This window comes from Echeneis naucrates, chromosome 14, assembly GCF_900963305.1.
Source record: "Echeneis naucrates chromosome 14, fEcheNa1.1, whole genome shotgun sequence".
Classification (NCBI taxonomy): Eukaryota; Metazoa; Chordata; class Actinopteri; order Carangiformes; family Echeneidae; genus Echeneis; species Echeneis naucrates.
Window position 1 is genome coordinate 11,736,884 of NC_042524.1, and position 15,295 is coordinate 11,752,178.

The following is a 15,295-nucleotide window of genomic DNA, read 5'->3' on the forward strand; positions in this document are numbered from 1 at the left end:
ACCATCATGTTGTGCATTTGTTTTGCTTCTGCTGCAAACGTTTGACCTATAGCTGAAACTTAAAACCTGAAACACACCAAGGACAACAAGAGAGAAAAAAGAAGCAACATATCCAAAGATGATTTTTCTTCCTACATCAGACCGTACTATGTAAATTTGTCTCTGCCTTATGCAGCAACTGACCATTTTAACCCATGGGGAGCATTTTTGTCCAATTTCTCAAAAGTTCTATTTTAGACTCTAACATGAAATTGTGCCAGATAATAAACTGAGTAATAATCTTCACTCTAATTCTGCTCTGTCATTATTCATACAGTCAATGTCCCTGATAAATGCACATCCAAGTATCAACAATTTGATGTTTGTCAGAGGATTAAATACAAATAGGAAAATTAATTATACTCATGCCAAACAACCTTGCCTATTCTCTCGAGAGCTTCTTCATTATAGTCTGATGCCTTTTCAAGTTGCTGTTGGGTGTTGAGAAAAACCAGTTCTTTCTATTTAATACATTTTATACTATTTACTATTTAAAGGGAATTAGTAGTTAGACTTATAATTATGTCTGTTCTCTCTCTCTCTCCCTCTCTCTATACATACATATATATATATATATTTGATCTTTAAACACAAGCTCCTCTATTAGCTCAGGTAAGTGAGTGAAAGAGACTCGAGATGAAGGTCACACCACATGTTGCCTTTAACTGCTGCACTGAGCCCATCCTGGGGGCAGAACCACAGCTAATTATTTGAAAGGAGGGAACCTATTGAAGTCTCCTCTTCCTCATCTTTCCCATTAATCTCCTTTCGTTTGGTACTGTAAGTTGATAAGGAGGACAATATAGAAGACAAGCAGACTTTTCATTGAAAGAGCCCAGCTGTTGTCAGTCTTGTGGTGAGTGATATTGAGAATTATTAAGAGTTACGATAAATGTTTTGACACTGTACCATTTCTTTATATATTTACTCTTGTTTAGATGCATGGACACAGCTTAGGTCGGATCATATTTCTCTAAATGTCCCTATTTGTATGCTGATGTGGAAAGCAGAGTAGCTTTATATGTTGAAATGATTTGCATTGATAGAAATGACAAATTCATTCCTGAGATATTGCCAAACGCTTTAGTCTCAAGTCTTTGGTTGTGGACTTCTGATGCTTTTCACAAACTGCACTCCAAGAGGATGAGCAGGATGAGTGTCTTGCAACAGTCTATGCCATCGTCAAATCAGTCTGTAACAGTTGACAGATAACAATAATAGCTGCTCTGTGTCTGCAGTTTCTGACACATGTACTATGCAAGAGCAACAAGTTAATGTTAATGTTATTTGTATTTACATTCTCCCCTAGCGGGTGCACCCCCACCCCCCATGGGGAGGGCTGCTCTGCCTTCCTTCCCTGGCCCTGCTCCTTTGAGACCCTCCCTGTGCCACTAGCAGCTGAGACCTGGGGAGCAGAATTAACAAGCAAATTGAAACAGACTATTGCAGAGATACCTTCAGTAATTTGCCACACATTGTGTAATCATGTTTGAATTTTGTGGCGTATTGGTATTTCTTGCCAGATAACTTGACATTTTTTTCTGCAGGCTGTCTGCGTTTAGTGGAAGGTTTCAGCATGTCTAACAGCATGGCAAAGATTGCAGATGCTCGAAAGACAGTAGAACAATTGAAACTGGAGGTGAACATAGAAAGGATGCTGGTGAGTCAGCACATTTTTGTGCATTTTTTGAGCTAAGCAAGTGCAATGACGTGTTTTGCAGACGATGCTTTGGATCCATAGATGCGAAGCGGATAATATTTTTCATATGTAGAGAAAGTACCAAAAAATAAAAAAGCTCTTTTCACTTACAGGTAGTTTGTCAACTCCAGACAGTGTTTTGAAAGAATGAGGCTGTCTCAGTTGCTTCAAATTGGCTTCCTTTATATTATCAGGATCATGTTTCAAGTGTAAAAATAGATGTGATTTCACTGGTAAGAAATGAATCAGTCAACTTGGAATTTGTGTCATCCTCTTATTTTTGTACAGGTATCGAAAGCAGCAGCTGAGCTGATGGCCTACTGTGAAGCTCATGCCAAAGAGGATCCACTGGTGACTCCGGTACCGTCCTCTGAGAACCCATTTCGAGAGAAAAAATTGTTCTGTGAAATACTATAAGCCTCATACCCCATGCAAAACCAAACATCTGCACATTTTTAGCCTCTTACTATTTTAACGTGACCGCACGGTGTCAACTTTAGTCAGAAACAAAATAGTGATTATAAAAAACCCTTTTTACAACATTTAGTTTTGTAATTTGATGATCATTATTGGACTCAATAAAGCTTTATTGAAATTGGGTGCAAAGTTCAGTTAGACACGACAATGCTGATGCCTCTCCTTGAGCACATAGCTTAAATATTAACTCAATGGTATGCCTAAGTTTAAGGAGATTTTATAAAATGGCATATCCATAATGGAAATTGAAAAAACAACAATAATGGAAAAATCTATTTGAATGTAATGTTTTTGATCAGGTAGCTGTAAGATATTAAATCAAAAGACAAAACAAGTGATACATTTTTTTGTTCAAGCTTCATGAAATAAAATATTCTACTATACAATACACACTCTGAAGAGCATCTTTTTTTTTAAAAGTGTAATAGCTGAATAAAAAAACAGATCTGTAGCCAGGCATTGTTTTTCTGCTGGTGTGTCACACCTGTTGCTGAGGAGGACGTCCTTATTCCCACAAACCAATGCAAATGAGGGGTGTGGCTAAGCTGTGATGTGAATGTGTTTTAAAGTGCGGGCAACAGGTGTACACAGTTTGCACAGACCTGAGTCTTCTGACTCTGACAGCTGCCAAGATTCACAGATATCTCCTGTTAAATAAGGTATGTACACTTTTTTTTACACTATTGTGTGGGACTGTGGGGAAAGAGACTCATCTCTCTCATTTTGTATCTCTTGAGGGGAGTGTTTTGAAAGAGCTTACTTGTGCTTTATCTTTACAAAATAACATTTGGCCCCGATTTATTTTTTGTATAAAAAAAGTATCAAAAGTATTTGATAAAATATACCACACCAACCTGAATCTGGCATTGTATTTCCACCATGCCTGAACGAAATTGTGGAGTAGTGTGAAGGCAAACGGGGCTAGTCAAGAAAAACTTGTCTGACTGAACATACATATTATAAACACACCCAGGACTCTCTCCCTCTGACTCTGTCAGCAATAGCCCTTTACACACGTAAACTGACCTGGCTCTTACTGATCAATTTTGAAACTTTTAGTTCAGCTATGGAAATAAATAAAAGGACTCCAACTGGCTGCCATGAATCGCTGATATACACAATTACGTTTCATTTTTTTTAACCCACAGAAATACCTCAATGGAACCATTATGTGAAAGGACTGGCAGCTTTTCATGTTTTACCACAGCAGTGCCTGCAGCAAGTGTTTCTGTGATTGGGACACACATAGCTTTAGTGCTTGGGAGAAAGCAGCTCTGCACCAACTGAAACAGCTCTGTCTGATTTGAATTAGATTTTTGGAAGCCAAATGAGCAAATGAGTGTTCAGAATTCAGTCATCTGCTTTATTAATAATCATGTGGTTTAAAACATCATAAAATGAAGCTATCAGAATGCACTTTGAACTTGCAGTTGAATTTCTTCAGACTCAAAGGATGCTTTAGGCAAAAATAATTAACTGGTTACTGATTGTTTTGGTGTGTTTCTTCTGTTCTCAGGCCTAATAATGGCAAACTTCGGAGGACATGCTATTCCTGGAACGTTTTTCCTATTATATGGCTTCTGGCTAATAGTGAAACATGTTCTCTTCCATTACTGGAGGACAACACAGCCCAAACGACGACAGAACATACCTCCTTTTGCTAAAAGAATGGGCTACATCGAGGGAGGACTCCAAATCTTTGCTTCATTTGTTGGTCAGTTTTCCATTGAGTCCATCTGGACTCTTGAGCCCCTGAAATCTATGCCTTACTCATCTCATTTGTGTGATTTCCTGTGGCAGGAATTATGGTTGAGCAGTTTGTGGTGGATGGGCCACATGCCCGCCTGTATAACAGAGAGAACAGCTCCTGGGTGAAGCTGATGAACTGGCAGCACTGCACAATGTATCTGTTCTTTGGGATTACTGGAATAGCACTAGTTGCCTCTACTGCGTCCAGACGGGTGGCACTTGGCTTTGACCGCCTTACTCTCTCCTTGGCTCTTTTTGTTGAAGGTAGGCTGGCCAGCTTGACTTTGAGCTTGACATCTGAAATATGGTTGTGAATTGTGTGACATATTGTGTGAATTTAAACAATTTTGATCGTCAACTCTCCCTTATTATCCAGGGTTTCTCTTCTATTATCATGTGCACAATCGGCCCCACCTGGATGCACATATCCACACCCTGCTGCTGGTGGCTGTGTTTGGTGGATCAGCCAGCATTATGTTGGAGGTGTTCCTCAGAGACAACATTATTTTGGAGCTGTTTGGGGCTTGTCTCTTCATCCTGCAGGGCACGTGGTTTTACCAGGTAATCAGCAAAATGAGACACAGTGAATGCCACAATGTGCTAAATGTGATTTGTGAACATGTAGAAGAGCTCATGATATCAAACAATTAACATTTGAGGAACCAAAGCAGTGGTTTTGAAAATATTCCTTTTTATCGTATGCAAGACATGTCAGTGCCAAGTGAAGTCTGTCCTGCTTGTACCCAGCTAATGTGTCAATGTCTCATCCTGTTTTTGAACACTAATTCAGTTTTAATATTTCAGATTGGATTTGTGCTGTTCCCTCCAAGTGGACCAGAATGGGACTTAGAGCTGCATGAAAACATCATGTTCGTAACAATGTGTTTCTGCTGGCATTTAGCTGTTGCCCTGTTGTTAGTCGCCTGCACGTCTTCTGTGGTTTGGTTGTAAGTATTTCGTCCATCATCGATACACGTTTTAGAGCTAAAATAGTTATTGAATAAATTGTTATTCCCGTCACTGACTAGTCCCATAGCCAGTGATGGGAATAGTGGCGCTTAAATAAGGGAAGTTGAGTTTTATTTTTTTCAGTTACAAGTAATGTTTCCATTGTTACAATGTTATAACCGTTACTGACAGTTACACAGGGCACGGCCTTTGAGCTTGTCAAAATGCTGTCATCTTTGGCTCTTCAGCCAAGAGGAGCTGCATTTTTTTTTTTTACACACATACTACACCATTACACTTATGACTTGCACTTGTAATGGTATAACTCAATTTTCCAACTTAGTTATGTTTTGAGAGAAGTGAGAAGGCACAAGATTAAAATCGATTGTGCTATTATTGTATATTGCACACTTCTCCACTTAAAGAAATGACTAATAATGACCTTTAACTACTGACTAATAATTATTTTATTTTGCATATTAGTTTTGTCCACTTCAGTTTTTTTGGTAGCCTGGTCAATTTTTTTTAGTCGACAATACTATTTGTTTACATTTATTTATTCATTAGGCCTTAGGGAGATTTGTCTTTGGTTTGAAATGTCTCTAACATGATCACCTTACCTGTTGGTATGTCATGTTTTTGCATCCTTATGTCTGCGCTGATGAAAAACGAGATGCACACATGATTTAAAAGCTGCTTTGCAGCACCAGTACTTGGTAAAATCTTGGACTTGATTTAAGGTTAATTAACTTAGTTTGTATTTTTGTTTCTTTTTAAAAGTCTTTTCCTCCTGTTCTTACAGCACATTGGAAAAATTCTCAAAAAAGGGACAGGATGTCGAGATTGGAATGCGAAACACATCTTCCAAAGCAAACTGTCAGAAAGCTCTGCTGGAAGAGTCAGATGAAGAGTGACAACTTTTATGTTTTTATGTTCAGACTCTGTGTGCCATCTGTCTGTCTGCTGCTCAGTGTGTTTTTTGTTTAAAAAAAAAAAACAAAACAAAAATCAATAAATAATATCCAAATCTGTTTAAATGTGATCTGTTATGTTACTAAGTCACATCACAACATTCAAATAAGTCTTATCACATTTGTTAATTTGTATTACTTGACACATTTAAAGAAATGACAAACACAATATCCGACAGAAACTAGAATTGGTGATGGTGGAAAAAAATTGTTGCTCTGCATTCTGACTTTACATTTATGATACATAAACATATTTCTACGTTTCTCCAACAACGGAAGAAAAGGAACTTCGATGGAAACACTGGGACCTGCCTGAACATAACAGCTGTTTACAACCTTGTGAGCAGTTTTACATTTCATTTTAGTTAGAATGAAGTGGAGTAAAATTCAGATTACATTTTGTAAAGGAATAATAGCAACTTCCAACATACTAATGATCCTGGTAAGCTGGCAAACAACAGCATCCAATAGAGAGAATCTATTTTAACACAAGCCCATAACATTTATTTGTGGGTGCTGCCAAAATTGAAAAGCTATTAAGGCACATTATCCAATGCAATAACAATGTTTTTTAATAATTACTGTTGACTTGTGAACAGAAACAAGTTAATTTATCCTAAAAAAGCTTGAGAACCAAAGTACTAAAACAACCAAATACAGGCACACACATTTTGTATAGGACTTCTATTCACTGCAGGCTGGCGAGATGGAATCACTGTTGAGGTGCAGGTGGGGGATCGGGTGCACATTTGGGTGAAGGTGCTGTTGTGACTACAACTGTGGAAACAGATTTTGGAGAACCTGTTGCCATGTGCTGTTGGAGCTGCTGTGCCTGAACTGTCTGGATGCGAACCTAAAGCCATTTGAGAAGATAGTATAGTTAGTGTAGTTGCTTGATGGCAAAAATCACATTTTCCCCTTTTCTAACACTTTCCAATAACTCAAATAAAAAAATCTGAATTGCACGCTAACCTGTGTGGCCTGTCCTTGCTGTTGAAGCTGCTGAAACTGTTGTGCTGTGACAAAGCTGACTGGTTTGTTCCCTGCGATCAGCTTGGTGCCTGCAGGCATAGTGGTCAGGATGATGTTCCTGCCCAGGCTGCTGATGCTGCTCACAAAACAGATGAGGACGAAAAGAAGGACAAGAACATCTCAGTCTACTAGATCCTTGTAAAGCCATACAGACAATATATTTTAAATGCTCTAAAATTGAGACTTCAGCGACTACAGCATAAAAAAAATATACACAAAGAATAGGATAGTTTGTGTCATCTGACAGGTAATGTCAGAAGTTTGGTTAACTTTTTTAATTTAATCTTTATAATTAAAAATGAAAATAGTATCAACTGCGTATATAAAAAACACTTAACTATATACTCACTTCGCATTAAGACTTCCTTTCACAATTGGTGTGGTCACTACGCTCTTGCTCTTCAGTGGTTGATTGAGGACAGAAAGGGGCACAGTGATCCGAGCAGGTAACTTCCCCTACAGCGTCAAAGAAGATGATTATTTTTTAACTACTGAGATGCAGCTTTCAGTCAATGTCAATAACTATCAATACATGTTTTAGAGAGGCATTTGGGAGGAGTGTTTGGGAGGAAGTATCAAGTTGTTGTGAGTCAAAGTGCCCAGTGAAACCTAATAGCTTGTAATCTGAGACCTAAATTCAGATTATGTCTACAGATGGTGCTGTATGACTAAGATGAATAAATACAATTAATTTGCACTGGGACTGGTGGTGAGCGGGGGGGGGAACTAAATACATTTGTGATCTCCTATGTTTATCTATTACCTCTTATCAGATTAGCGTGTTGTTTGGCACAGGCAACTGTTGCTCATGGTAGATCAGCTTTATAGAGCGTTTACTTTAGGAGCCAGTTCTTTTCTTCTACCTGACATTCTTTGAACTGTGTGGGTACAGACTCAATATTTGCTTCATCCTGCTAAACAATATATATCACATAGATGAGCCATATGACTGACATTGACAGGGCATGGTTCTAATTCTCTTACTGTTTGTGTAGTAACCACTGTGGCAGGGACCTGCCGTACAGTAGGTGTTGCTGTTCCTAGCGTCAGAGGTGAGCCTGAGGCTCCAGCAGCCACTGTGATCCCCTTGGCACCAGCTACAACACTAGCGGCCATGGTCACTACATTAGCACATGTAGTTACTGTGAGAGGTTTACTGCCAGTGGTGGTGGTCATTGTGATGGTCTGGCCCTGCTTCTGTGGAATAACACCGAGGCCTGGCATTATCCGAATGGTGGCACCACTCTTGTCAGGGGAAGCGACGGTGGAGAAGGGCCGAGATTTCTGGTCAGTCGTGACAGCCAATGTTGGCATCAGACGAATAGCTGTGTCTCCTGCTGCCTTCAACAATGTAGATGCAACTGGGCTGGCTTTAGTGGTCTGCGCATCCCCTGTAGAGGATGTAGCACTGGGAGCAGAGGAAGGAGAGCCGTGAGGTGGCGTCACGTGGAGAGTGGCTGATAAGCTCTTGCTGCCCGGCGTGGCGGTGCTCAGAAAATCAGGAGTGAGTTTGACAGTTGCGACTGGGGATTTGGCAAGAGTTGCCATCATGTCTGGGGTTATCCGCAGCACCGTCTGGCCTTTGGCATCTGTGGTAATGGACGATGGTGGAAGACGTAGGACATCTTTACCCTGAATACGCAGGTTTGTAGCTGTAATTGGAATTCCTGCTCCTCCTGCAGTCTTCATTCCTAGTTGTCCAGTGATGGACACCTAAAAAAAAAAAAAAAAAAAAAAGGCAAGATACTCGGGTTGTGAAAATTAGTTATAAGAGTGAGCTATCAAACATTAACACCTTTGTCAATGCCATACTTGGCTAACTTCCCATTAATCTATTACAGTTGTAGTAGTTTATAATATCCTGATCAAAGGTAATTGATGCTTAATTTGTGATGACTCACTGATCAAATATACCATTTAAAACAAATTTTTCACCTGTTTGATATTGGGGCTGCAAACAGTGGGCAACACAACAGGGGAAGCAGGGTTGTTGGCCGGGCTAGCAGGTGAACCAGTTTGAGGTTTGGCCACAGTTACAGCAGACACAGAGAGGGTGGTCGGCACATGAACTGGACTACTACCAGACTGACTCCTCAGAGGCACAGAAACCACTGTCTATTGATATAAACGGACACAGATGGAATCGGTCATATTTTTGCAATACCCCAAACAAGATACTTATCATGCTGAACTATTAGCTCCTGTGAAGGTCACCTGTGAAATGCCCTTGGCTGCCACCGACACCGGCATCCTAATCTGATGAGGAGTCTGATGTACCAGTGTGGCCTGTTGATTCGCAGCTGAAGAGCCCAGACCAGCCTGAGCAGACACAACTCGAACCTGAGGGAGGGAGCCTGCCGCCAGGTGACTCACTATCCTGGCTGCGTGTTGGGATGTGACTGGCTGTGAAGCCGGTGGACCGGCCTGACTGGTCGGTAAAATGGATCCCAGTTGGGGCAATGAGGGAGTAGAGACAAGAAGAACACTGACAACAAGAATGAAAGGATAAAAGGAGAGTCAGTTTCAAGTTGCAAGGTTACAACTGGGATATATTTTATTTACAATATGTATAGCTCATACTGACCTTGGGCTGGTTTTCATTGTATCTGGGACTCCAGTTTTTGTCGGTGTGGAGGCTGTGCAGGGTAAAGGTGACTTAGGGGTTCCAGGTGTGTTTGCCGTGGGTGTTGTAGGTGTTGGCGACATGGGGTTGGAGCCTATATCCTGTCCTGCCTCCAGACATCCAGGTGTTTTACTGCCTCCCTCTTTACTTCCAGACTTCTACAACATGTTCAGGGTTGAGATTTACAATTGAAAAATTAACTTTGTATTTCGCAGACATAGATAGATAGAAATTTTAATTATCCCTAGGGAAATTAAGTATTCAGACATGATTTAAACCTCAAAGTAGGCAATGACAATTTCAACCACAGAAGCACAACTTCAGCTGCATTTCCTGAACAGTTAAAAAAAGCACTTGTGTATATACTGCAGTAAAGGCTTTGTACTAACAGGCTTCGATGTTGGTTTAGGTTTCTGCTGTAGAGCCTTTCTTGCTTTTGCAGCGGCAGCTTGTGCCTGGTGGATCCTCTCTGGATGGGAGAAAGGAAGTTAAGAATTAATCTTATTTCAATCTGGTATATTCTTGATATGAAGAAGTTTACAAATTCTTCCCCTTGTGATTTAAACCCCCCCAAAGACTTACAACTAAAATCTATTCATATGAAAGAGCTACAAGGGGGTAAAAGAAAATGCTAAATAAAATACTTTTTCTTTCCAGGCAGCAATACACCATGAAATTGGACTATTGGCTTTTTGGGCTGAGTTCAGTCATAAAAGACAGAATTAAAAATCTGCTCTGTGTCAATATTTTCTGGATACTTCATAAGGCAACGTCATACTCAAGCAACATGTTGCTTACCAAACTCCTCTTGACTGCGATGGCGGTGTAAGTAAATCCAGAGTTTGCGACCAATGTCATACTTTACACAGGGATCTTTCTCATAGTGAAGTCTATCCAGAGCCCCACTTACAACAGTGTTCACCTATGGGGAAGACAAAACTCATAGGGGAGCTGCTTAAAGGCAGAATCTGCCTCTGCAAAGTGAGGAACAGACAGAACTGAATCTTGTATAACAACATCTCAATCAAACGACAAGCCACATTTATCAAACCTGAGTACTGGTGACATCTGGAGCAAGAAATTGAGAGTCCTTTAAAAGTTCACAGATCTCCGCCCTTGTTCCTTCTCCATTAGGCAACCTGGCTGCTGCATCCCGCACTATGGAGAAAAAGAAGGCCAGAACTGAGCAACTGGTTTCTTTTGCACACACTTTAAGTACTGGTGCTCCCCATCCTTAAGAGTCAGAGTGATTGTAAGGCCTAACCCAGAGAGAGAATGGTAACATATGGTGGTCGGTCTGAGCGGAGCAGTGTGTGTTCCCTAGCCTTGTTGAGAGACATCTCCTTATCAAACACTCCTTTAACGGGGCCCACCACAGATTCAAAGCCGTGCATCCTAAAGGTGAAAGCTTTATGCGGCTGGTTGTATCGCTGCTGTTCCTAATAAACAAACAAAGAAACAAACATTGTGTTGGCAAATTTATGCCTGGGCAAAACAAAGGCAAAATGTTAAGAACCAATTTCCAGCAGCACAAACAAACCTGGACTTGAAACACTTGTCTTTCATCTCCAGTGCTGGGCCGCACAACGTAGTCAGTTGAACTGTTTGGTTAAAGGCATTACACCGTTAACTTGAGCAAATTCATGCAAAACTTCAAATAACTACCAACTTTTTAAGAAGAGTCATAAATAAAAATTTAATCCTATGTATCATCCATTCATGATGAATCACTGATTCTTACACTCTTGGTGTGGGAGAAGCCATCTCTAACATGTCTTCATTTTCTGTCTGTGGAAGTGAAAAAATGTTGTACCCATAAACTTGGCAACATAATTTATACATACGTTTCTGAGATGTTACCTGTAACATAATAATATACTGTACTACCTTCACAACTAAATCTTTGGAGTCTAGCCACAGTTGACACAGCGCACTGAGATCTTTCTCTGTATCCTGAGTTGGACCTAAAACAAGACATGAGCATTATTCTCAATTACTAGTATAACCCTGAACACCACCCCCTGAATCAAGTAGTTCTTACCAATCCACCTCCACTGCTGAGATTCGTCAGAAAATTCCACAAATGGAGAAAAACCACTTGGAAGTGCTATCATCCCATCTAATTAACAAACATAAGAGTGTGGAGTATAAATATTATTGGAAACATGGGGTGGAAAATAAAGTGTGACTTTTTCTTTTTTTTTGCAGTGAATGATCACTACTACTTACCTTTAGTTTCTCCTGCAAGAAACTGCAGGGCTTGAAGGACCAAGTCAGACCAACAGGAGGCAGATGAAAACCATAGGTTAAGGGAACTGGCTGGAGATGACTGCCATATTTGAACTTTCTCCTCCAGCTGACATATCAAAATGTAATCATTATGGTGCATCAGGAGTGTGCTCAATAGTAAAATAAATATGCGAAACCCTAATAAATACATACCATTAGAGTACTGGCAAGGTTTTCTGCCCTTAAGATGTTTTCCAACAAGCTGAAGAAACTGATGGCTATTTCCTCGACTGCAACTGGGCTGCTCTGACACTCCTCCACAATTCTGCAATAATGGTGGTTGCTTACATAGGTCTTATTGCTCATTTATACACACAACACTTTACATATTATGGACACCAGTCTGGCACTAGACTCACTCTTCCTTGATGTTGGGCAGCGGAGTTGATGGTGTGTCAGGCAATGAGTTGATGATATTGGCAGGTGGAGCTGATGGGGTGTCTGAAGGTGTGAGAGTTTCAAAAGGATCCTCAGATTCAACTTTTATTGTCCTCATTTTCTTCTTCCTTCTCTCCTCTCTCATTTTTTTCTTTGGCAAAGACAGATCAAACAATGCTGGAGGATAAAAAAAAAAATTTGTCAATTACACTATGAAATAAACAAAAAATATTTTGTAGTATTTTTATTTTTAATAATTTACTTACACATTGTCCCCTTGCGTCCAAAATTTGCTCTTGAAAGTATGTCTCCAAGGTGGATGTCAGAGGTCATCAAGTCTGGGTGGTCCTGAGTAAATCAATCATTAGTGATATGCATTTCAAGTTAAGATGTCAAGCTATGTCAGTTTATTGTTCTACTTACTGGCTGTCGCTTCCTCTTCTCTCTATGATTTTGCAGCATGACTTTCAAGTCCTGCTCACCTAGTTCTATTTTGTCTGTTTAAAGATAAAATGTCTTTGAGCATGATAGTCACCGTATTCAAATATATGGCAAATGCAGCATCATCTGGATACTACAGAAATCACAGACCAGTAGTCTTCATGTCTTGAGTGGAGAGGCTGGGAAGAACTCTGAGTGCCACCGTGGGTGTTGGAGAGGAAGGTGATTGTGGTGCTGGATTCCATATTGAAATGTCTACAACCAAATGCAATTTGACAAATAACACCTATTTTAAATCAACCTTTGAAATCTTACATAATAAGTGCTTATGGAATAAAAGGTATTACAATTGACATTGAAATAAAAGAGGAGACTAACCGTCATCATCAGATGAAGCATTGCTGTCTCCACACTCAGTTTTGACCTCTTTTAGTATGCGGCTCAGTCTTCTTCTCACCCTTGGCTCCCGCATTTCAGCATGGGTCTTGGCCGGTAATTTTCTTTTTGGCGGAAAATCCAGACCATTGTGAACAGCAAACTCCAGCAGTTCCTAAAACAAAATGGCACATTAAGACCAATTGCAAGAGGCCATGTGCCTAGTACTTCAATCTTTTACAAAGTCTTTGCATATTCTCATTCATCCAAGTCATAGTCATATGCGGCCAAAAATTTAATAGAACGCAACTGCACTTAGGTTTGACTAGTCAGACTAGTCAGACCAATGCATTCCGAACTGATGAAGCCCCCGGGATAAGGAGGAAAAACATCTTTGACAAACCTAAGTCCTAAGGCCAGTTGTGTTTGATTCAATTGTTGGCTGGATATATATTTTACAAAGATACCTTTCTGGAAACAAGGATCTGTTTTAACAGTCTGTGGTAATACTGCTGAAGGGAGTACAACTGTCGCTTCTTCTGGGACTTTGCACACAATTGTCTGTACTTGACCACCTCGGGATTGAAGTAACCGTCTGTGTTAAGATAAAAAAAGAAAAAAGCTCATGATCAGAGTATGATCGAGTATTTGAGAAATCTACCTTGCATGACATATTTGACATTGGCATTATAGTTGTTGGGTAAACAATGGGTTAATATGAGGCACCTCTAAATAGTTTCTGGGCAAGGTGAAGAGGATTTCCAAAGTTGAAATTTCTGTTGTTGAATATGTCACTGATTGTGCTGTCCTGCTCTCCAATGTTGTTGTCTGGAAACTGTGGCAAAAACTGACGAAGGTGCTGCCTCTGGGAGTCTGACAATACTTCACTCCAGGTGCTTTCGCTCATCACAGAGAAGAAAATTTCAGGCTGTTGGAAACAAACGTAAATGCATCACCGGCAATGTGTCTCTTTATGTAAACAATCAACAAAGCTGGAGAAGGAAGCACTTCATCACTGCATCGGACAACTCACATCCTCAAGCAGGTCCTCTGGGAGGTTTACTCTGCAGGTCCCGAGCATGCACTCCTCTGTGATCTGACCATGGCTTTCTTCTTTGGGATCTAGGGCGTCTGTAAGCATGTGGGAGAGGGGATCCATCCTTCTGTCGACACGGAAAAACAAGAGCGCAAAGACAACCTCTTTTTAATCTGGGGGCCGGCTCCAGTAGATGCATTTGCCTGGGATCAGTTTAAAACAGTTGACATTTCAGCTTCAAAATAGTAATATTAGCTAGCACTCGACAATGTCAAAACAGTAGGGTAGAGGGACGTAGCGCTGCTTAGCAAGCTAGCCTAACAGCGATGTTAGCAAAACTGCCTGTTGACTGATTGGATTCACGTTTCAATTTTCAATCTGAACTATAATACGCCGCGTCTATGCGACATGTTAGCAAATATAATCTATAACATTTAGGTGACAGTAGTAGCTTAAAGCCGAAAAAACTCTTACCTGACACAGCTCCCTGTTTCGAAATTGAAGACGGACCTATTTTGCCGACGAACCGTTTTCTTCTTCTACGCACGTAGATCGACGGACGCAGTGATATGGCGCCCCTAAGGAAAACCGAGTCCGCGTCGTCGGCTTGATTTTAAGGTATATACATTTAAATGATATGTGTTAAACCTTAAAACTTCACACAAATGTTTCCTACATTTTGATATTTCTGTAATTAACACGTTTGGTTTGTATAAAGTCGTAATTTTTAATCAACACATTCAGCTCTTCACCAACAGCTGGCGTTCATGCTGATAGGACTTTATATTATATGAATTTTATTTATGTACATTTCTTATTTTTAGGCTTTTGGTCGTGTTCACAGACAGTGAAGAGCACACAGGAACTGACAATATAAGCCTCAGACAGAAGCCAGGGGAATCTGAGGCCTCCACCTTAGGCTGCTACCTCCACAGAGAGCGTGATGTATTGGAAGACCACCGGTAGATGTTGTTGTTGGTTGATGTGAAATTAAGAATTTCATCTCTATATTAATCATTAATTTTTACTGAAAGCAAATCTTTCAAAATTCCAGTGATAGCAGCTTCTCAAACATGAAGATTTGCAAATTTTTGCTTTCCTCTGATAGTCAACTACATCTTTGGATCTGAAGCTGTTTCTCAGACAACAAACACACAACAAGAAGTTGATTATGAAAACCTTGACTTCTTGGAATAATTATGAAACTGGTTGTCAGTTTCCATGACATATAATTTAAA

The 15,295-nt window shown here is 40.2% G+C and overlaps 3 protein-coding genes across 3 annotated transcripts; 2 read left to right on the plus strand and 1 right to left on the minus strand.

Annotated features, from left to right (window-relative positions):
• The first annotated feature begins 1,603 nt into the window (after positions 1-1,603).
• On the plus strand, positions 1,604-2,155 carry gng8 (guanine nucleotide binding protein (G protein), gamma 8). The gene is made up of 2 exons (XM_029520231.1): positions 1,604-1,699; positions 2,027-2,155. Exons 1-2 carry the CDS (start codon positions 1,616-1,618, stop codon positions 2,153-2,155), a joined length of 213 nt encoding a protein of 70 aa, XP_029376091.1. The 5' UTR covers positions 1,604-1,615.
• Positions 2,156-2,776: 621 nt separating this feature from the next.
• Positions 2,777-5,943, plus strand: tmem45b (transmembrane protein 45B). The gene is made up of 6 exons (XM_029520228.1): positions 2,777-2,874; positions 3,732-3,929; positions 4,016-4,228; positions 4,341-4,525; positions 4,769-4,911; positions 5,715-5,943. The coding sequence occupies exons 2-6, from the start codon at positions 3,740-3,742 to the stop codon at positions 5,824-5,826; spliced, it is 843 nt and encodes a 280-aa protein (XP_029376088.1). The 5' UTR covers positions 2,777-2,874; positions 3,732-3,739; the 3' UTR covers positions 5,827-5,943.
• Positions 5,944-5,990: 47 nt separating this feature from the next.
• Positions 5,991-14,587, minus strand: nfrkb (nuclear factor related to kappaB binding protein). Its single transcript, XM_029520207.1, has 26 exons — positions 14,532-14,587; positions 14,055-14,184; positions 13,748-13,949; positions 13,489-13,616; positions 13,025-13,196; positions 12,797-12,901; positions 12,629-12,702; positions 12,472-12,553; positions 12,187-12,382; positions 11,981-12,092; positions 11,768-11,894; positions 11,580-11,657; positions 11,426-11,502; positions 11,280-11,326; positions 11,079-11,139; positions 10,803-10,977; positions 10,590-10,696; positions 10,337-10,460; positions 9,928-10,007; positions 9,500-9,696; positions 9,130-9,400; positions 8,851-9,030; positions 7,900-8,628; positions 7,265-7,371; positions 6,856-6,991; positions 5,991-6,736 (listed from the first exon to the last, which is right to left on the minus strand). Exons 2-26 carry the CDS (start codon positions 14,178-14,180, stop codon positions 6,596-6,598), a joined length of 3,834 nt encoding a protein of 1,277 aa, XP_029376067.1. The 5' UTR covers positions 14,181-14,184; positions 14,532-14,587; the 3' UTR covers positions 5,991-6,595.
• Between the last annotated feature and the right edge of the window lie 708 nt (positions 14,588-15,295).